This window comes from Ascaphus truei, chromosome 2 (genome assembly GCF_040206685.1).
Source record: "Ascaphus truei isolate aAscTru1 chromosome 2, aAscTru1.hap1, whole genome shotgun sequence".
Classification (NCBI taxonomy): Eukaryota; Metazoa; Chordata; class Amphibia; order Anura; family Ascaphidae; genus Ascaphus; species Ascaphus truei.
The window spans coordinates 69,302,079-69,325,511 of NC_134484.1; the positions used below are offsets into that span (position 1 = coordinate 69,302,079).

The 23,433-nt window shown below is 42.2% G+C and overlaps 2 protein-coding genes across 4 annotated transcripts in view; one reads left to right on the top strand and one right to left on the bottom strand.

The window, feature by feature from the left end:
* The window catches only part of PTDSS1 (phosphatidylserine synthase 1), a 114,877-nt gene that overhangs the window by 59,704 nt on the left and 31,740 nt on the right, over positions 1–23,433 (bottom strand). The gene's annotated exons all lie outside the window — the stretch shown is intronic.
* MTERF3 (mitochondrial transcription termination factor 3) overlaps positions 1–23,433 on the top strand; it is a 76,719-nt gene that overhangs the window by 11,724 nt on the left and 41,562 nt on the right. For both annotated transcript variants that reach the window (XM_075582680.1, XM_075582681.1), the window contains 2 exons: positions 795–1,141; positions 2,637–2,795. In XM_075582680.1, the coding sequence (XP_075438795.1) occupies positions 811–1,141; positions 2,637–2,795 (490 nt within the window). In that variant the 5' untranslated portion in view covers positions 795–810. The remainder of the gene's footprint in view (positions 1–794; positions 1,142–2,636; positions 2,796–23,433) is intronic.

Sequence of the window (23,433 nt, forward strand, 5' to 3'; positions counted from 1 at the left end):
GCGTTCTATGTTCTAATGGATGTATAGAGTGTAGTTACATGGTGTGAAGAACTGCTGACCTCAATAAGATTTGTATTTGTATAATTTTATCATTTTTTTTTTAAGCACTTCGAGGCCAAAACATTAGCCACTGTGCGCTGCAAACATGGATCTAAAAATGCACTGACAGCACAATGTTTGGCTCATTGCTGAACTGCTCAGCTATGAACCAGCCACGTGTAGTATCAAACACTGTGGCAAATCAGAATAAGTGATTTAATTTAAATAACAAATACTAATACTCCGATCTTCCCTACGCCTTCTTAATTGTGAATAAGCAAATGTGAGTGGGCATAATTTCTTTTTGTGTGGGACACTTTACTTTAATAAGTAAAATACCTTATAGGAACATATTTAATAAATTGCTATCCTTCATACTATTTTTCGTTAATGTTTATTTTTCACGGACATACTGTATATACAGTAGTATTAATTTCTTTGTAATGTCGTCGTGTTTTTTTTTTTTAAAGACTTCTTTGTTATACTTGATCACTCCAATTTGAAATCAATGCAGTATTCTTTCTCTAGTTATTAACACACACATACAAATATCAGCATGTGCTGTACATTTCATGGTGATTGCTTCTCTGCCAATTGCAGTAAGGATTTCTGACCTGACCTTGAAAAGCCAATAAAAATATCCTAAATTATGAAAGTAGCTCCACATATGTAGGGGATGTTACACGGGCCCTTCAGAAATGTTTTTTCAGTTGTTGAGTAAATAATATATACTGTATCTATATGTTTACTTCTAGATTGAGGCTTTGAAAAATGGCCCTAATTGTGTGTTGGATAAGTAGGAGATGTTGGCTTTTAAGTATCCGTAATCATGGACATTTCTCAAATGGACTGACCACTTCTGCAACCCGAAGATTATTAAGGAAAAATGACCCCGTTCCAGTGCAGTTCTTTCTCAGTCGTTTCCGCCTCGTAGAAAGCACAGCGTGCAGCCGTGTGTCTCTGCCTGGAAGAACATACACACAGCGCAGTAGTGAAGCGGGTACAAAGGTTATTTTTCCAGAAAATAATCTGCCTTCCATCAGCCTAAATCAACAGGAGATTGCTGTAACACCCAGTACAGATATTGAAACACTCCCAGAAGGTAATATACGTTTTAATCATAAACTGAAAGCCAGTTAATAGTCTGAATTTTCTGCCGGACCCTTTTGTTAAAACATAGAACTATCAATGTGAGTTTAGGAGTTTGCCAGAGAACATTTCATCCCCACGTTAGAAAGAATTCCGCTAGGGACTTTTTGAGCTCCTTTGGTTACCGCAGAACACCAGGATGTAGGAAAGGCAAATGAATTCACAAACAAGAATCCACTTAGTTTACATATGAATACAGTGTTGGCCGGGAGATGGTTTAAAGGTACTGGTTAACCCATGTGATGACCAGCAGCAAGCCCTGCTAGCATCACAAGTTCCCTGTTGGTGCTTGCAGGTAGGTAAACAACATTAGATCAACAGTGTAGTAAGTATGGAGACTGGCCAAACGAGGTGGCTCAAACGTCTATATCTGCTTTCAATGTTTGTGCTTCTAGGTGGGTAAAATGCCAATAAAGCGTTTTATGGGATTGGAATAAATATTAATATTTAGAGCTTTTTACAGTAGTAAAAAATACAGTGTGCTAGTAATTTGCGTTTTGAAACTTTATATCGCAAACTGTATTACCTCAGATGAACTAAGTGACAAAAATAGTAGATTGCGGTGGAGCAGGGGATTGTAGCTTCGCTGGATTTTATCAAGGTCATTGACACTATACAACATGGACTATTACTAAGCACGATGGCTACAAATGTGTCCTAAAGTGTTTGAATAATGCAATGTGTTGAGGGATAGAGGACAGAGTTAAATGTAAATGGAGTTACGAAGGAAGCAACACAATGATCCGTACTGGAAACAGTGATTTTTAAAGTCTTCGTGACATTACAGCTTGGATAGAAGATGAGATCGGATCAGCAGCACGGTTGACAGTCCAGCAAGCATAGACATAGGGAAAGATATCAGATAAACTTGAACAGGGTTTCACATTTATTATAATTGGGAGGCAGGATGCAATGTGACATCACATTTAAATGCATAAGACCCCCAATTACCAAAGACACTGTTCAAAGAGACCTAAGTGGTTGTAAGTAATGTATTAAGCCCATCTGTACAGACCTCATGCAGTGTGTGTTTCTTCCACAAACACATTATTTGCTGGGGGGGTTCTGTCCTATACATTGTTTAACCCTCACGTGCTGGAGTGGAACCATAATCGCTTGAATTGGCAATCACGCGTTTGCAGCCAGGCCCTCAGTGACGCCAAAGTAAGGGTGGTGGGAGGTTACTTTTATGACATGACTTCACCTTAACAATGCCGTAACACTCTGTTATTTCCTCTCCTAGAAATTAGTAATTTCAATAGAAAATAATTATATTATAATACAAAGGTGTTTGTAGAGGACTTGGCTTTAACCCCCTTCACTGCATTGTGACACCTCTGGCTGTGGAGGGGTTTTAAGCTACTGCCTCCCTTTTTTTTTTTTTATATATCAATGTATGGGAGGACGGAACTCTTACGCCATTCTTATTTCTGCCTTCATATGTAAAGTACAAGACTGCGAGGGGGAGCCTCCTTTGTTACCCTTGGAAGAAATCACTGAGGACGAAGCTGTCCAAATTACTGCAGGTCCCTCAATCCCCCCAGATTCTTTCACACTTCGTGATTATGTGGATCATTCAGAGACCTTAAGAAAGCTCGTGCTTCTCGGTGAGTAAACTGTATGGATATTTTAAGAATCATTCTATTGGGGCAAAATATCATTGTTTTTTTTTCCCCTTTACCAATACCCTTTACACTGCCATTTTCATCCATATTAATTACTTAATTGTGAAAATCTCCATTTTGGAGAAATCTTGATTCAGAATACATTGTTGCATAGTTACATAGTAGATGAGGTTGAAAAAAAGATCAACCTATGCTAAATTTAGATGACAAGATACTTTATCCTATATCCGTACTTCCAGTATATTGATCCGGAGGAAGGCAAACAAGAAACCCCAGTGACCTATCATCCAATGATATCTCATAAAGGGGAAAATAAATTCCTTCCTGACTCCAAATAGTGGATCAACATACTTCTCATGTTTACTTATTTGGTATATACTGTATACCTTTCCTTTCTAAAAAGATGTCCAACCTTTTTTGGAGATAACTATTGTATCTGCCATCACAGTCTCCATGGGTAATGAATTCCACATTTTAACTGCCCTTACTGTAAAGAACCCTTTCCTTTGTTGCTGGTGAAATTTCCTTTCCTCCAAACTTAAGGGATGACCCTGTGTAGTTTGTACTGCCCTTGGGATGAATAGTTCTTTTGGAAGCTCCTTATATTGTCCCCGACTGACTGCCATTGAGATTTGCATTGTTTGGAGATTCTACTGTATTCATTTTGCAGTGAAAACTATGCATATTTCATGGTAGCTTTGCTGTTTTGCGTTAAGCTTATAAATATCTTAGTTTTGCACTTAGACATTAAAACTAGTAGAACATGTGTGCAGAGTACAACCCACTGTATGTTGCAAGTCTCAGACCTATGTCGTTCAACAATAACTATACAACACATTACATTGTATGCATCTTCCATGCTATTCTTTAATATTTACTTTTTCGTACGTGTTAGAGAATTGAGGCGCAATGTTCCAGGCATGACAATGACCAAAAGGCCTACAAGGAAATGTTGCTTTCACTAGAGCCTCACATACAGCTGAGGGAATAGTACTACATGGCAGAGGAAATATTATATGGCCGAGCAGTGTGAGAAATAAGCTGCCGCTTACCATTGTTGAGAACATCCAAAGTGAAATAAGAAAGTCAAATTAAAGTTGTCTCATATCAATCAATCTAAGATAGTGCATGGTGACCGTTAGTGCAACTATTTTTCCTCTTTGCTGTCCATGGCAGTCAGGCACAAATGGGTTAAGCGCTCTCCTCACAGAGTGGGACAGGTACAATAAAGTGCTATTTCCATCTATATATAAGGTCCCACCCCTATATATACAGTCCATCCTCCTTTTTAGAGAGAAAAATAGAACAAAAGTCCAGAAAAACGGTGCTACAGGGTGAATGAAGAGTGTATCTATATTTTGATCTGTATAAAGTCCCCTCTGAGTCAGAGCAATGTATATTTTCGAGCAATCATAGAAATAAATGGCACACCACTGTTAATAAAGACATGCAGGTATAATTCTGCTTCTGGTGCTTACCTCCTAATGGTCCCGGCGTCTCAAGGCTGGACCTAATAATGGCACAAAAATGAAGGAAAGGAGGAGCACACAGGAGACTTGATTTGAGTTTTGAAAAACTTCAGTAAGGTGTTCACAGCATTAGAGCTTTAGTACAGATAACGTTTCAGGACTAATGTGTCCCTTCCTCAGACCAACACCTGTTGTATTGTTGTATGTTAATGTATATTTTCAACGTGTTCCATAAAGTCTTTCAATTCATCTGGTTTAGTTTGATAGTAGTTTTCATTTGTATCATATTCGTAGCATAGTGGATTTAAGGATAATGGGGACAGTTATAGCCTGTTACACCAATTTGACCTTTTCCCCACCCCACTAATATGGAGTAGCCACGTAGATTGTAATTGAAACAAACCCCAGATTATGGATGAAGAATAACAGCTTGAACATTGGATAGTACTCACTGGATGTTGAAACAGAATCTTGACTTCTTTTAGGCGTGTGCCAGCAAGAAAATGGGCAATGTATTAGTCCCAGGATAGGGTAAGCGGCACACAGCAGCGGGAAAAATATTGAGCTCAGCACAGCCAAAACTGTTAAAAACTATTTATTACCAAGGTGACATCAGGGATAGGTGGGCCACGGTAACTGACACATTTCGCGCATGTTAGGCGCTTTTTCAAAGCGCGTAAAACGCGTCAGAGTTACCGCTGCCCACCTGTCCCTGATGTCACCTTGGTAATAAATTGTTTTTAACAGTTTTCGCTGTGCTGAGCTCAATATTTTTCCCGCTGCTGACCCTATCCTGGGACTGCCACATCCTCCTTTTTATCTGTCGTTTTTTTTTTTTTTTTACCTTGGGGATATTGGAGATGCAATATAGTCTCTCTTTTGCTTTAACGTTTGCACAGCCACAGATTCTTCCATACGGTAGGAAGAGATTGTGTAGCCTAATTCAACCAGCACTAAGTTTGTCTGAGACCTGCATGTGACAGGTAGGGGTAGCTGGCATCACAAAATAAAGGTGAAACCCAGCTAGCTACCCCTAAAACAGTGTATCCTGGCTGTATGTTTAATACAGCCACATGTATTTAATGTCTGGAGAGGGAATGTAAAAACACTTGTGTATCAAGACTGTAACGCTCGCGCTACCCACAAACAAGGCAAGACCCCGGTACTGAGGTGGGAAGGTACAAAGCCACGCACCCTGGAAGGCGGATTGTCTAGCGTTGCCGGGTCTGGGTTGGAGAGAGAGGGTTAATCGGTATACTTGCAGGTCCGGGGATTGGAGAGAGTAGAATCGTAGAAGTCCGTTAGCCGTGGTCTGGCATTATAGATGGTAGAATAGTCCAGGTCCGTTAGCCGTGATCAAGGGTTGGTGAAGTCGCCGTAGTCGAGGGTAAGCCAAGGTCAATATCCAGAGGGGTTCACTTACAAGCCGGGTCGGTACACAAGAGGTTAATCTACAAGACTGGAACAATGCAAGGCACAACTGTAGGAAGCAGCAAGGCTACACCGAATTATGCTGAGCACTGACTGAGAGCAGGAACAGAGTATATGTAGGCAGACAGAACCAATGGGACAGGGCGGAGGCGCGGCCCCAGCGGAAGCTGGGATAGGCTGCAGGAGACGAGGCACAAATGGTGCTTGACACGCAGCTGGGAATCGTTGCACGTCGTCACGTCTCGCGCGGGGCAAGTCGTTACATCACGCGTGCGGGGGCGGAGCCAAGCTCTGTGGCAAGGGCTGAAGAGCTGCGGGTGCGCGCTCGCTATGTAATCAGAGCGAGGTTGCGCGCATGAGCGGAGAGTGGAGCAGAGGCTGCAGCAGCACTAGGTAAGGAGGACACACGTCTCAAAGGACGTGTTCCCCGATTCCTTACAAAGACATTGTCTGTAAAACACTTTATTCCCTGTGTTAGCAATTTCCCCAGTTTAGTGCACTACCATTGTTCTATAATGTAAAGTGATGTGTGTGTAGTCACTGTAAATGTGATTTGGGTGTCAGCCCTGTATTTGTAAGTGGTGCTTTATAGCTATAAAGTACGTCTGTGTTGTCCTTTCTATGGAAGCTGTCTCAGTAACTCAGTTGAGCTGTTCCATAGAAAGGATAGGATTAGGACACATGTTGGGGGCAGTTGGGTGCTAGGACCATTGGAATGTGGATAGGCAGATCTGGGAGTAAAACCCATTGTACTGCCCAGACTTTGAAGCAGCTACCCTGCGGGAGGTAGAGGACTGGTTAATAGAATCAGTTGCCGGGTCTGAGCCCTGCAGGCACTGTTTTCTTGGGCAGTTTCAAATTCCCCGCTCTCCGAGTCTGAGTCCCCAAGCCCTTTCCCCTCCTCCCATTGGCTGTTAGCTTGCCGGTTCGCGCTGTGATTGGCTGTCGGCTCCTCTCAATGTTAAAGATAGCTCACGGCAGCTATGTAAGGAGCTGGGCTGCCCAGCAGTTCAGATTCGGTGTGAGATCAACGTAGACGGCATAGTGAGAGTGCAGAGTGCAAAGTGCTGGTGGGTTTCAGAGAAGGATCACAATGAGTTGACGGAGTTAACCGGTGGCGGGCTTTTCAAAGTTGCTCTGCTCTGAATGGCAGAGGGCTCGGAAGGGAAGCCGTGCGGAGACCAAGTTCTGAGCGTCAATTGCGTACAGAGCCATGCCAGAATTCCACAGAGGCCCAAACTGAGCTGTGAGTTCTGTGTGGCTTACGGAGACAGCGTTGCAGGCTTGTGAAGCTTGCGTGGCGCTCCATGTGATCAGCTGAAGCGCTCTTTGAGTCCAGGAGATTCGGAGAGTGAATCCACGGACTTTGTAGTTACAAATTGGCGGCAGATTCAAAGATGCTATTGCGCAAATAGCACTTTGGATACTTGGAGAAGAAGCGGACAGGGTAAACCTATTTTGAAGCATGTCCATGCACCAGGCTAGAGACTTCCCCCCAGATCCCAAGTTTGGTGAGTGTTTGTGATATTGTATATTTTGTGCAGTTGCTGGTTATGCCAGAATAAACCTCGTTTATTCAATTACTTTGTCCTGTGCTTGGTGATTGTGATCCCTGAAGATTTTGGTGTTAAAAGTACTGGTCTCCCGTGACACTGCACATTCGTTAGGTGCAGTTGTCCAATAACAAAGGGGTGCGTGTTTCAGTGCAGCCATGCAATGGGTAGCCTTCCTCCCACTCCCTACCTACTATTATGCTTGGGGATCATGGAGGGCTTGCAACTCTTCGGTAGGCCACTCATTACCCTCCAAGTGGTGCACAGGAAGTGACACGCTGGAACAGGAAGTCACGTTAGCAACGTTTGCAAGCCACAAAAAGCACATTTAAGTGCTATCAGCTGTATTCGGGTCTCCTCTGATCTATCAGCGAAGATTTGGCTTGGAGGTTCACTAAATGGCTGCATCTTTGGTCCTCTTCTGCTGCACTGACAAAAGGTCAGTGGGGAAGATCATGTGACTAGGCAGTCACTAGATACAATTGAGATTGTGCACTGCAAGAGAGAGGGCAGGGCTCAAAAAGAGGTGTGCTAGAACCTGTTTTAGAAGAGGAAGGGGATGTGAGTTGAGCTGGTTGCTATAGAAACAAAAAAGGCTTGTTACATTATAATACCTTAATGTAATTCAGAGTTATTTAAAAAGAAAATGCAACAAGTATCTTCTCATAGTACAGAACTGATTTATTTAAAAAAACACACGTAGGAAATTGCTTGGGTAAGATTTTTTGTGATGCGCATTTGCACAACCTGAGTGAAGGATGTCCTTTAGAAGATCCCCTCTGGGTTGACCTTACAACTAATCCAAGTTCGATAAGCTGGGAAGCTCATCTCAATTAAGTTCCGACAAGGTATCTGGGCACAGAAGTGCAAAACTGCAGCTGCAAATGTTTTAGAACTGAAAGCAATAAACATGGTGCTAAGACGTTTTCAATACTCAGTTCTTCAAGGAAAATCCGTAAAGATCCACTCAGACAATCACACAACAGTTCCGTACATAAATAACCAAGGAGGAATAAAAAGTTTACAAGTAATGACAGAAACGGAAAAAAAAGAGCACAAAGCCCATAGTGAAGACTGTAAGTTTAATTATTAAAATGAGAACGGTTTAAAATAACTTACAGACGTAAGTTGTTAGCAGGCACATAGGTGGGAGTCAATTTGTTGTGAAGTCCACACTGGAACACCTGTCTCTTCCAAAATCCCCTGCCGGGTAATCGTCTCCAGTAACAGTTTCATTCCCTCGGTGATCGGAGCAGTCCCACTTCCGTGTCACATATTACGTGACGTTAACTCGCTTCATTCCGTCAATCTGGGGCTTTGTTTCAGCTGGTGCTATTCCCAAACAGGAAGACCAATGCGAGCCACTAACACTCCTACTGGATTCCCAACCTCTAAACCAGCGGTGCGCAAACTGGGGGGCAGGAGATTTTGCTGGGGGGGGGGGGCGCGGGTCGTTGGAGAGGCCCCGCACTCTTCCCCACAGCATTTAAATTAAATGCCGGGGGATTGCCTGAGGCCTCTGCAACACTTTACTTACCCAGATTAAGCCGCTCTGTGACGCGTCGCCATGGCAATGCGGCGTCAAATGACGGGGTGAGGTGACATCACATGACCCCGTAGCGTCATTTGAGCTCTAAGGGCTGGGACCCGCTGCGCCCGGCGGCGCGGGAGGCCGCGTGAGCGTTCCCCACCAGCAGGGGAATCCTTCTGAGCCGGTCCCAGTCCCCCCTCGCTGCACGGCTCACTACGCGCTGTGATGCGTCAGCCGCCAGGGGATGCAAGAAAATTGTGATCCCGAGCGGTGACGCGTCACGTGGTGCGCTGATGAGCCTATCAGCGGCGGGAGCGGGAGCTGTCAGACAGCTTCCTACACAAGGTAGGGTGTGTCAGCGTGTGTGAGGAGGGCATTTGTGGGGGAAGGGGGAGGGAGCGGGAGCTCCTGCAGACTGTGCCTGTCAGCGCGCCGCCTGTCTGCCGTGCGGGCGCGCTGACTGAGGTAGCGGGGCCTTAGCCTAAGGTAGGGAGGATGCAGGTGACTCATCAGGGAAGACGGGGGCGCAGCACAAAAAGTTTGCGCTCCACTGCTCTAAACCATAGACACAGCCCTACACGTTTCAAGGATGTATTCCTCTTCGTCAGGTGTGCTGTGTCTCTATAGGTACTGAATAGGATTTATATAGGTATATCAAACCCCTGTCCACCAATGGTGACAATAAATCAACCAATCATAATTGTTGTTTTCTTAAAAATGGTGCTACATATACTCACATAGTGTATAAATTGGTCATATGGACCATGAGCATATATAGAGGACATTATTTACATTCATAATTAATAAATTAGCACATGTAGAGAGTATATATAAACCCCCCACCCCCACCCTGCAGCCACATGCCTCAAAAATCATCCCCAAGGTAAGGCTGATTTATGTATATGTGTAGTGTGTGTGTGTGTGTGTGTGTGTGTGTGTTTGTGTGTGTCAGTGTGAGCAGTGTGTGTGCAGTGTGCAGTGTGAGCAATGAGCAGTGTGTCAGTGTGTGCAGTGTGAGCAATGAGCAGTGTGTCAGTGTGTGCAGTGTGAGCAATGAGCAGTGTGTGTGCAGTGTGTGTCAGTGTGTGTGCAGTGTGCAGTGTGTGTCAGTGTGTGCAGTGTGAGCAATGAGCAGTGTGTCAGTGTGAGCAATGAGCAGTGTGTGTGCAGTGTGCAGTGTGTGTCAGTGCGAGCAGTGTGAGCAATGAGCAGTGTGTCAGTGTGTGCAGTGTGAGCAATGAGCAGTGTGTGTCAGTGTGAGCAGTGTGAGCAATGAGGTGTGTGTCAGTGTGAGCAGTGTGTGTGCAGTGTGAGCAATGAGCAGTGTGTCAGTGTGTGCAGTGTGAGCAATGAGCAGTGTGTGTCAGTGTGAGCAGTGTGTGTGCAGTGTGAGCAGTGTGTGCAGTGTGAGCAATGAGCAGTGTGTGTGCCGTGTGAGCAATGAGCAGTGTGTGTGTAGTGTGTCAGTGTGTGCAGTGTGAGCAATGTGCAGTGTGTGTGCAGTGTGTGTGCAGTGTGTCAGTGTGTCAGTGTGTGCAATGAGCAGTGTGTGTGCAGTGAGTGTGTGCAGTGTGCAGTGTGTGTCAGTGTGTGAGCAGTGTGTGTCAGTGTGAGCAATGAGCAGTGTGTCAGTGTGTGCAGTGTGAGCAATGAGCAGTGTGTGTGCAGTGTGCAGTGTGTGTCAGTGTGAGCAGTGTGTGTGCAGTCTGAGCAATGAGCAGTGTGTCAGTGTGTGCAGTGTGAGCAATGAGCAGTGTGTGTGCAGTGTGCAGTGTGTGTCAGTGTGAGCAGTGTGAGCAGTGTGTCAGTGTGTGCAGTGTGAGCAATGAGCAGTGTGCAGTGTGTGTCAGTGTCAGCAGTGTGTGTGCAGTGTGAGCAGTGTGCAGTGTGAGCAATGAGCAGTGTGTGTCAGTGTGAGCAGTGTGTGTGCAGTGTGAGCAGTGTGTCAGTGTGTGCAGTGTGAGCAATGAGCAGTGTGTGTGCCGTGTGAGCAATGAGCAGTGTGTGTGTAGTGTGTCAGTGTGTGCAGTGTGAGCAATGTGCAGTGTGTGTGCAGTGTGTGTGCAGTGTGTGTGCAGTGTGTCAGTGTGTGTGCAGTGTGTCAGTGTGTGCAATGAGCAGTGTGTGTGCAGTGTGCAGTGTGCAGTGTGTGTAGTGTGAGCAATGAGCAGTGTGTGTGCAGTGTGCAAAAAATTTATTTTTTTTTTTAAACGGGAGCCATGGGAAAACCGCGTTATAACCGAATCGCGGTATAGCGAGGCGCGTTATAACGGGGTTTAGCTGTATTTATAAGTGGACGGACCTGTGCAAAATAACAATAATAGATAAACTACTATAAAATAATTACCAGCCTTTAAAATATATTTTGTTGTTAAAAGTACAAAGCTAATAAAACAACGATTAGGACATGGTACTAAATATAATAAAATATTATGAATATAAGATCATACATAAATAACAATAGATGAACTCATAGAGACCTGAGAACCTTAACAGACCAAGGTAAATGTATAAAACACTAAGATAACATGGAAAAGGTGCATGAACATATATCAAGAATCTTAAAAAGCAGGGATAAGAACACTAAAACCAGGATATAAATATCATAAATAGGCTGCCAAATCCGATATCTTCATTGAGCCCTCCTGGTGTCATGGTTCCTAACTGGTGGATCCAATATGTTTCTCTTCTACGGAGGGCCATTAATCTGACACCACCTTTTTCATCTGTTGGAATATGTTCAATACCTGTTATTGTTAGTCCATGAAGATTACTACAGGCATACCCCGCATTAGCGTACGCAATGGGACCGAAGCATGTATGTAAAGTGAAAATGTACTTAAAGTGAAGCAATACCTTTTTCCGACTTATCGATGCATGTCCTGTACTGCAATCGTCATATACGTGCATAACGGATGTAAATAATGCATTTGTAACAGGCTCTATAGTCTCCCCGCTTGTGCACAGCTTCGGTACAGGGAGGGAGCTGTTATTGCTGTTCAGGACGTGACGACAGGCGCATGCGTGAGATGCAGTTTGCCTATTGGGCGATATGTACTTACTCGCGAGTGTACTTAAAGTGAGTGTCCTTAAACCGGGGTATGCCTGTATTATGTTGACATCTAAAATGTTTGGATACTACATGTCATGACAACTTTAATAATGTTACCTCGATGTTCTAAAAAAATCTTTGTTTTAGACTTTGTTTCGTCCTCCCCACATATTGCATACCACATTAGTATTCTAATGGATAAACTACAAATGTGGTATTGCAATTGATTAGACTTTTAATGGGGTGAGTTCTAGAAGAATGCCTAGAAGAGAAAGATCTAACTCCATTGGTGATGAATTTACATGTCGTGCATCTGCCACCACATTGATAATTCCCTACAATGGGCCTTGTTGTTTGACTGGCCCCAGATATACCTGTAACCTTTTTTTAATTTTGATGGTGCTAAAGTATTTTTTAAGATGTTTCCCCATCTATAAATCACCTTAGGCCTATTTCCAATAGTTTTAGCTAAAACTGGGTCACATTGAAGAATATTGCAATGTTTGCTGATGATGTCATTAATTCGTTTAGATGCTGTATTGAACTTAGTAATAAAAAGCACCTCATCTCTTTTAGTGTTAGTTTCTTTAGCATTCGCGTTGAGTGTATTTGTTCTTTGCATGACAAATGCCCTCTCAAAAGCTTTAGCAATATTACTAATTTGATGACCTTTGTTTAGCTATTTTTCTTTCAGTATTACAGACTGACTAATAAAATCCTATTTTTTAGTAGAGTTGCGTCTTAACCTTAAAAACTGACTATAAGCAATATTGGATATCCACCTGTGGTGATGATTACTTCCCACATCCAGGTATTTGTTGCAATCCACATCCTTATAGTGGGTCTTGGTTATAATTTGATTGTTTTTGTTACTACATATAACTAGAACCAAGAATGTAATACTAGTTGGGTTGCAGTCATAAGTAAATTTAAGATTAAAAGGAGAAAAATGAATGTAAAACATTTTAATTCTATCTCATCCCCCTTCCATATTATAAAAATATCATCTGTAAATCTTTAAAAAAAAATCTTAAATGTGTAATATGTGGTTTATTATTCCAAATATAAAAGTGCTCCCAGTAGCCCAACATCAGGTTCGCATAACTTGGGGCAAAGGTTGTCCCCATTGCCGTCCCTCTCTTTTGTAGATAAAAATCATCTTGTAATTTAAAATAATTTCTGGTTAAAATAAATTGAACACAGTCTGTAATGAACTCTCTTTGTTGAGTGTTAATTTAGTGTAGCAGGGTCCCCCCTGGTCCCCCTTACCCTGGCTGCTGCAGGGGCTCCCGGCGGCGTCGGAGGCAGGGTGCTGCCATCTTGGTTGTGTTGCGGAGGTTCGCGCATGCGCAGTAGCGACGCGGTGGTCATTTTGGTAAAGAAGTGGCAGCAGAGGCGCTCCGTAGCGCAGGGACGGCCCACAGTCGCGCATGCACAGTTAGGGTGATGCGGCGGCCATTACAATATTGTGCAGGCTCAGCGGAGAGTAGCGGCAGCCATTAGAGTTCACGCACGTGGCCCCAATAGGAAAGAGGGCCACGGAGGACTACAGCCCCCTGAATGCTTAGAGGCAGACAGGCCACCTGACACCAGGGAGCCAACAAGGTTTACAGCTTTCCCTGAGAGGAAAGATACATTGTTGTGTGCTGCAGTGAGGAAGCAGGAGAAGCTGGGACACAGACAGGGGAGGGTGGGTTAGTGTAGAGAGCAAGTGGCTCATACACTAGGCCAGACATTCCCCCCTTAGGCCCCAGCTAGGCCCCAATCACCTCAGCTTGTGGTTACTACAAGGACTCCCCTTAGACAGGGACTAGGTCCTGTAGAACCCAGACAAGTGAGGGTACAGCCAGGAAGAGGAATATCCTGGCCAGTGATTGCAGTGAATCACTCTCTGCAAGTGCACAGACTGTCATATCTCTCCGGGTGGGATCGCCCCGGAGGAGCGTCGTGGAAGGCATCGCGGCAGCGGAGCCTTTGCGTAGATTGTCTGCTGGTCCGAGTGCAGGACGCTCAGCAGGTAACCCTACACCTAAGTGCACCATCTATAATATCTTCATTCTAGTGGCTGCGCGGTCACCACACACTTGGGTTGGGGTGTGGGACAGTGGACACGGTGTGGGGACACGGTGGAGGGTTGCGCACTGCGTTGGCGCTTTGGGTAGTTGTGCCATTACTATTATAGAGTGATAAGTTTATAGAGTGAGAAGTGTATGCATGTTGTTATAGTAAATATCGTTGCTATTTTACATCTAGTGTATGTGTTCATTTGAATGTGTCATTGAACAACTCCCGCTCTGCTGGGAGCCTTCGCAGGTGGAGGCGCTGTACCATATAGTATTGTTCCAGAGGATACACCCCAGGCTCTCACTGGCGGAGGCTCAGGCCTCCTGTGAGCCTAACAGGTAAAGCACCACACCTGGTAATACATATAGATTCTCCTCATATGCACCCTATCTGCGATTGGAAGGGGGGGGGGAATATGGGTTACATTTGTATCATTCTGAAGGTAATATTCAATGGCACGAATACCCTCTGTGTGTAAAATGTTAGTGTACAATGACTCCACATCACAGGATACCCCCCAAAAATCAGTTTTGGCATTTTACTTCCTCTAGTAAATTCAAGACATGGGTTGTGTCCTTCAAGTGCGACAGAAATTCTACCACATAATCTTGTAGAAAGGTATCTACATATGTTGGCAGGTTAGCAGTAAGTTCCCACTACGATCGGCCTTCCGGGTGGTCTCTTGAGATTTTGGGAAGGTGATATATATATATATAGCAACCTTATAAAAAGCACACGGACATACCAAGCAAGTGTAAACAAGGATTTTATTAAAGTGAATAAAAACAAGGGATAAGATTAAAAGATGAGGGGGACTCAACTCTACCAAGTCTGTATACCTTGAGGCAAGGGTCTAAACATAGAGCCAAATCTGACACCCAAAACAACACAGGGAGCTCTGTAAAAGCACACATGTGAAACCTGAAAACACACTTAAAATAAGTACATCCACAGATAAGTAAGCACCACACAATCTAGGTGAAAAAGTTGCATTGAGTGGAGGCAAAAATGGTACAGATAGCAGGATTTTATTGTATATACGTCACCACTCAGAATATGGGTGTCACGGGCAATAAGTTGGCCAAGGCCTCATGTCAGGATAAAAGAGGTAGGGGCCCCCCCTCAACAGACTCCCACTCCCATAATCCTGTAGAAAGGTATCTACATATTTTGGCAGGTTAGCAGTAAGTTCCCGCTACGATCGGCCTTCCGGGTGGTCTCTATTTAGTACCCCTACTGTTAATGCTTCACTGAGCATAACATGTAAGTCTGTTTTAAAATTCTACGGCCGGTTCTATACTGCGTGCGCGCGCACGGCAGCTTCAGTTGGCTGAGGTTAGTCAGCCATTCTATAATGGTGCTGCGCGCACGGCAGGCAGCGTGGAACCGGCCAACAGGGGGGAAAATGGAGAAAATAAAGAATTTGAGCCGCTACCACCGCGTGTGTGTGTGTGTGTGCGCGTGTGTGCGTGTGTGCGTGTGATGTTATTAAAAAACATTATTAAAGCATTTATTTCAAAACGTATTTAAACACATACACACACATACATACACACATATACATACAGTACCTCACTCGCGCACAGTATACACACAAAAAGTGTGCGGCACGCGCCTTCGCACAGGCGCGCGCGCACCGCCGCACACAGTATATAACGAGCCTAACATTGGGTCTCTCCTTAGTCTCTCATATGAACCACCATCACTTACAAGTCTTAATCCCTCTTTAAGATAATCTTCCCTATTTTGAATCACAATACTCCGCCCCCCCCCCCCCCCCACCACCCTTTTGTCTGCTTGGTTTTACCACAATGGCTATATCAGTTTTTAGGTCTCCTATTGCTCTTATTTCCCAACCACAAAGATTATTTTTTGAACCTTTTAACCCCAGGTCACATAACATTTTAAAATCACGATAAACTAAGGCATAAAAAGTGTCTATAAAAGTACCTTTGGATTGCAACGGATAAAATATAGATTTCGGTTTTAAATTCGTGTGTTTAAAACCAGGTTCTAGGGTGTTCGAAAAATCAGCTTCCAATAGTTCCTCATTATAATCACGGATAGATAATTTTACATTATTTAAGGATACATGATGACTCTCATTCTCGTTTAAAAGCGAAATCATAATATCAGGGTGGAATAATGCCATCATCTATTTTTACCATGTCATTTAGTTTTGAATAATGCCTTTTAAGAGTAATTTTTCTAGAGAATTTATTTAAATCAATAAATAAATCGAAAAGTTTAGGCCCACTGGTAGAAACAAAGGAAAGCCCTTTCTTAAGTACACACACATGTTGATTTGTTTTTTGTTTAGTGGATAAATCAAATATCCCAACTTTCTTCAATGCTTCCTGCATAGGGTGCCATATTTCTCCTTTCCTTTTACTTTTTGTACCCCCTCTCTTGCCCCTTCTTGTGGCTCGTATTGCCCTTTCGTTCGACGAGGTTGGAAGAAGTCGATTCTTCTTAAATCTTTTTCTATCCTCTCTTTTTCCTGATATGTATTTCTCGTCTTGGACCAGGTGGCCCTCCCTAAAAAAGACTCCTTGGGCGGAGATGCTTTTTGAATATTTTCTGTGGTGACGTTTGGTTTTGGAGCATTTATCTTAGATCAAGCCCCCAATCCCATACTGGTATTAGTTCTTATATCCCTCCTTACACTAGGTGATTCCAGATCCCTAATTGGGGAGTATCTGTGGCTAAGGGCTAGGTCTTGTATAATAGGCCCTTTGTCTTTCCCTCTGTTAGGTGTTCTTTCTGCATTCATTCTCAATATATGTCTAGAGTCAAAGCCACTAATGCTAGTAGATCCCCTAGTTATATTTCTAGTGATTAGTACTGGAGGTTTAGGGATAGGATCACCCTTGGGGGGGATATTTTTTTATTATTATTGGAGGCTTTATCTATTATTTTGTTATTCTTTTCTTTACCACAATTTCGTTGCTTGTTTTCTTCATAATCCTTTTGATCTCTTAAAAAAATTTTTTATTATTATTAATAGTATCATTCTCAAAACGTTCTATTCTTTTGTTTAAAATACCACTAAAATGTATAAAATTCTCATCTACTTCATAACTCTCCACTTATACAACTTATACTTACAAATTTTGAATTTGTGATACTAAAATCTTTGATTGATACTCCCTATATGAAATAAGTAATTTCATTAATGCCATTGAGCTTCTATCCAATATTTCGTTCCACGTATCATTGAAACCTTTGTCCTCAAAAGGGTTTTTTTTTTTAATATTCTTAACCCTCGTGGGACCCAATTATTTTCTATATATTAACTTAAACTTAAGGGAAGGAAAGTGTGACTGGAGACGATTACCCAGCAAGGGATCTTGGATGAGACGGGTATTCCAGTGTGGACTAATCAACGAATTGACTCACACCTATGTGCCTGCTAACAACTTACGTCTGTAAGTGATTTTTAACCCTTCGCATTTTAATAATTAAACTTGCAGTCTTCACTATGGGTTTTGCGCTCTCTCTTTTTTTTTTTCTTACAGTATTTATCTGGACCTGAGGGTTGAATCTGGCAACGAGAGCTACATTACCCATATATCATCATTTATTTTGGTTTTGTTTGGACATTATTATATATTTTTTGCTGGACTTCTTTTTATATGTTTGTTTTATATGGGTAGGTTATTTTGATTGATTAATACATTTATTGAATACCTTTCTATTGGTATTATTATTTAGAATACCCATCGGGGCATGAGCGCTAGCTGACTGATTTGAATTTAATTATTCATATATACTCTAATGTTTTTTTAACCATATATTTTGAATATTTCAATTGTTTCAAGTTATATCAGCAATTCGTGTTTTTTAAGTAATAACAGAAGTCTACAAATTATTAAAGTGGGCAGAGAATCATGTACCCTAGATATTAACCCTTCATATCGCAGGGAAATCAAATATAGGAGCTGATTTCCTCAGCAGACACGATGCATCTAGGAGAATGATCCCTCAAGATTGAGATCTTCTGTTAAACCAGGGGTGCTCAATTCCAGTCCTCAAGCCCCTCTGCCCCCCCCCCCCCCCCCTCAACATGTCAGGTTTTTAGGATATCCCTGTTTCAGCACAGGTGGCTCAATCAGAGGCTCAGTCAAAGACTGAGCCTCTGATTGAGCCACCTGTGCTGAAGCAGGGATATCCTAAAAACCTGACATGTTGAGGGGGCTTAAGGACTAGAGTTGAGCACCCCTGTCCTAGGCCATTCATGGAGTTTTCCTGAAGTCGACCCAATGGCGACAAGGGCAAATACAAATCTCCCAAGGCAAGAAGGAAAGATGAAGCAGAAGAGCAAATAGATGCACTGACAGCATCTTGCAGCTTCTCCCTGGCATACGCCTTTCGACCAACATCTCTAATTCCATGGCTCCTAAGAAAAATAGCCAGAAAGCGAGCCATGATCATTACAATCCTCCCAAACTGGCCCAGGAGAGCATAGTATGCACAGGTGATGAACCTATCAATCAAAGGGGCCTTGGATACTTCTACTAATCCTTAAATGTACTCTCCAAAGGCCCTATTATGTATCCAGATCCGTAAAAAAAAAAAAAAATGGCTCTCCTATTGTAAACTTAAGTAAATAAAGAGTCAAGTGGCAATCACAGATATCTTCAAATTTCTTAACAAAAAGGTTTTGCTAAGGGTTTATCGCAGTTCTTTGAAGGTACTGGTGACACTGGGAGTCCTGCTACAAAAACCTCTTGTGAACAATCTAGTTAGTTTTCTGATTTGCTTGAAATTAAACATAAGGTCTCAGTTTAAATCATTTCCGCATGCCTGGGACCTAAACCTTGTACTGGGAGCATTAATGGTGGTCTCTTGAGATTTTGGGAAGGTGATATATATATATATATAGCAACCTTATAAAAAGCACACGGACATACCAAGCAAGTGTAAACAAGGATTTTATTAAAGTGAATAAAAACAAGGGATAAGATTAAAAGATGAGGGGGACTCAACTCTACCAAGTCTGTATACCTTGAGGCAAGGGTCTAAACATAGAGCCAAATCTGACACCCAAAACAACACAGGGAGCTCTGTAAAAGCACACATGTGAAACCTGAAAACACACTTAAAATAAGTACATCCACAGATAAGTAAGCACCACACAATCTAGGTGAAAAAGTTGCATTGAGTGGAGGCAAAAATGGTACAGATAGCAGGATTTTATTGTATATACGTCACCACTCAGAATATGGGTGTCACGGGCAATAAGTTGGCCAAGGCCTCATGTCAGGATAAAAGAGGTAGGGGCCCCCCCTCAACAGACTCCCACTCCCATAATCCTGTAGAAAGGTATCTACATATTTTGGCAGGTTAGCAGTAAGTTCCCGCTACGATCGGCCTTCCGGGTGGTCTCTATTTAGTACCCCTACTGTTAATGCTTCACTGAGCATAACATGTAAGTCTGTTTTAAAATTCTACGGCCGGTTCTATACTGCGTGCGCGCGCACGGCAGCTTCAGTTGGCTGAGGTTAGTCAGCCATTCTATAATGGTGCTGCGCGCACGGCAGGCAGCGTGGAACCGGCCAACAGGGGGGAAAATGGAGAAAATAAAGAATTTGAGCCGCTACCACCGCGTGTGTGTGTGTGTGTGCGCGTGTGTGCGTGTGTGCGTGTGATGTTATTAAAAAACATTATTAAAGCATTTATTTCAAAACGTATTTAAACACATACACACACATACATACACACATATACATACAGTACCTCACTCGCGCACAGTATACACACAAAAAGTGTGCGGCACGCGCCTTCGCACAGGCGCGCGCGCACCGCCGCACACAGTATATAACGAGCCTAACATTGGGTCTCTCCTTAGTCTCTCATATGAACCACCATCACTTACAAGTCTTAATCCCTCTTTAAGATAATCTTCCCTATTTTGAATCACAATACTCCGCCCCCCCCCCCCCCCCCACCACCCTTTTGTCTGCTTGGTTTTACCACAATGGCTATATCAGTTTTTAGGTCTCCTATTGCTCTTATTTCCCAACCACAAAGATTATTTTTTGAACCTTTTAACCCCAGGTCACATAACATTTTAAAATCACGATAAACTAAGGCATAAAAAGTGTCTATAAAAGTACCTTTGGATTGCAACGGATAAAATATAGATTTCGGTTTTAAATTCGTGTGTTTAAAACCAGGTTCTAGGGTGTTCGAAAAATCAGCTTCCAATAGTTCCTCATTATAATCACGGATAGATAATTTTACATTATTTAAGGATACATGATGACTCTCATTCTCGTTTAAAAGCGAAATCATAATATCAGGGTGGAATAATGCCATCATCTATTTTTACCATGTCATTTAGTTTTGAATAATGCCTTTTAAGAGTAATTTTTCTAGAGAATTTATTTAAATCAATAAATAAATCGAAAAGTTTAGGCCCACTGGTAGAAACAAAGGAAAGCCCTTTCTTAAGTACACACACATGTTGATTTGTTTTTTGTTTAGTGGATAAATCAAATATCCCAACTTTCTTCAATGCTTCCTGCATAGGGTGCCATATTTCTCCTTTCCTTTTACTTTTTGTACCCCCTCTCTTGCCCCTTCTTGTGGCTCGTATTGCCCTTTCGTTCGACGAGGTTGGAAGAAGTCGATTCTTCTTAAATCTTTTTCTATCCTCTCTTTTTCCTGATATGTATTTCTCGTCTTGGACCAGGTGGCCCTCCCTAAAAAAGACTCCTTGGGCGGAGATGCTTTTTGAATATTTTCTGTGGTGACGTTTGGTTTTGGAGCATTTATCTTAGATCAAGCCCCCAATCCCATACTGGTATTAGTTCTTATATCCCTCCTTACACTAGGTGATTCCAGATCCCTAATTGGGGAGTATCTGTGGCTAAGGGCTAGGTCTTGTATAATAGGCCCTTTGTCTTTCCCTCTGTTAGGTGTTCTTTCTGCATTCATTCTCAATATATGTCTAGAGTCAAAGCCACTAATGCTAGTAGATCCCCTAGTTATATTTCTAGTGATTAGTACTGGAGGTTTAGGGATAGGATCACCCTTGGGGGGGATATTTTTTTATTATTATTGGAGGCTTTATCTATTATTTTGTTATTCTTTTCTTTACCACAATTTCGTTGCTTGTTTTCTTCATAATCCTTTTGATCTCTTAAAAAAATTTTTTATTATTATTAATAGTATCATTCTCAAAACGTTCTATTCTTTTGTTTAAAATACCACTAAAATGTATAAAATTCTCATCTACTTCATAACTCTCCACTTATACAACTTATACTTACAAATTTTGAATTTGTGATACTAAAATCTTTGATTGATACTCCCTATATGAAATAAGTAATTTCATTAATGCCATTGAGCTTCTATCCAATATTTCGTTCCACGTATCATTGAAACCTTTGTCCTCAAAAGGGTTTTTTTTTTTAATATTCTTAACCCTCGTGGGACCCAATTATTTTCTATATATTAACTTAAACTTAAGGGAAGGAAAGTGTGACTGGAGACGATTACCCAGCAAGGGATCTTGGATGAGACGGGTATTCCAGTGTGGACTAATCAACGAATTGACTCACACCTATGTGCCTGCTAACAACTTACGTCTGTAAGTGATTTTTAACCCTTCGCATTTTAATAATTAAACTTGCAGTCTTCACTATGGGTTTTGCGCTCTCTCTTTTTTTTTTTCTTACAGTATTTATCTGGACCTGAGGGTTGAATCTGGCAACGAGAGCTACATTACCCATATATCATCATTTATTTTGGTTTTGTTTGGACATTATTATATATTTTTTGCTGGACTTCTTTTTATATGTTTGTTTTATATGGGTAGGTTATTTTGATTGATTAATACATTTATTGAATACCTTTCTATTGGTATTATTATTTAGAATACCCATCGGGGCATGAGCGCTAGCTGACTGATTTGAATTTAATTATTCATATATACTCTAATGTTTTTTTAACCATATATTTTGAATATTTCAATTGTTTCAAGTTATATCAGCAATTCGTGTTTTTTAAGTAATAACAGAAGTCTACAAATTATTAAAGTGGGCAGAGAATCATGTACCCTAGATATTAACCCTTCATATCGCAGGGAAATCAAATATAGGAGCTGATTTCCTCAGCAGACACGATGCATCTAGGAGAATGATCCCTCAAGATTGAGATCTTCTGTTAAACCAGGGGTGCTCAATTCCAGTCCTCAAGCCCCTCTGCCCCCCCCCCCCCCCCTCAACATGTCAGGTTTTTAGGATATCCCTGTTTCAGCACAGGTGGCTCAATCAGAGGCTCAGTCAAAGACTGAGCCTCTGATTGAGCCACCTGTGCTGAAGCAGGGATATCCTAAAAACCTGACATGTTGAGGGGGCTTAAGGACTAGAGTTGAGCACCCCTGTCCTAGGCCATTCATGGAGTTTTCCTGAAGTCGACCCAATGGCGACAAGGGCAAATACAAATCTCCCAAGGCAAGAAGGAAAGATGAAGCAGAAGAGCAAATAGATGCACTGACAGCATCTTGCAGCTTCTCCCTGGCATACGCCTTTCGACCAACATCTCTAATTCCATGGCTCCTAAGAAAAATAGCCAGAAAGCGAGCCATGATCATTACAATCCTCCCAAACTGGCCCAGGAGAGCATAGTATGCACAGGTGATGAACCTATCAATCAAAGGGGCCTTGGATACTTCTACTAATCCTTAAATGTACTCTCCAAAGGCCCTATTATGTATCCAGATCCGTAAAAAAAAAAAAAAATGGCTCTCCTATTGTAAACTTAAGTAAATAAAGAGTCAAGTGGCAATCACAGATATCTTCAAATTTCTTAACAAAAAGGTTTTGCTAAGGGTTTATCGCAGTTCTTTGAAGGTACTGGTGACACTGGGAGTCCTGCTACAAAAACCTCTTGTGAACAATCTAGTTAGTTTTCTGATTTGCTTGAAATTAAACATAAGGTCTCAGTTTAAATCATTTCCGCATGCCTGGGACCTAAACCTTGTACTGGGAGCATTAATGGAGAAACCTTTGAAACCAAATAGCTTTTCTATTTGCAATCACATCGGCTAGGAGACAGTGAGATCCAGGCTCTATCAGCAGTGGAACCATTTACCGTTGTGCACTTGGATGAGGTAGTCCTCGAGACGGATCCAAGATCTTTACCTAAAGTCGCGTCCAAGTTTCCTGTGAATGAGGACATTGTTTTGCCATCTTTTTATAAATCCAGTTCATGCCAATGAGCAAAAAATGGAATACTCTCGATTTAGTAAGATTAACAACAATGTACCGAGACAAAACAAAAAATGACAGATTATTAATCCCAGAGGGCCAAAAAGATGTAGACTGTCATTGAAGGACACCATTACTACTTGGATTAGGATTGCACCAAAAAGACTTGTAAGCACCAACATTTTTGAAGGTCCATTCTACTGGAGCAGTAGGTGCATCTAGGGTGCTTGAAGCTAAAGCAATTTAAGAGGAGTTGCGTACGGCCGCATTTTGGTCTTCTATACAGACATTCACAAGATTCT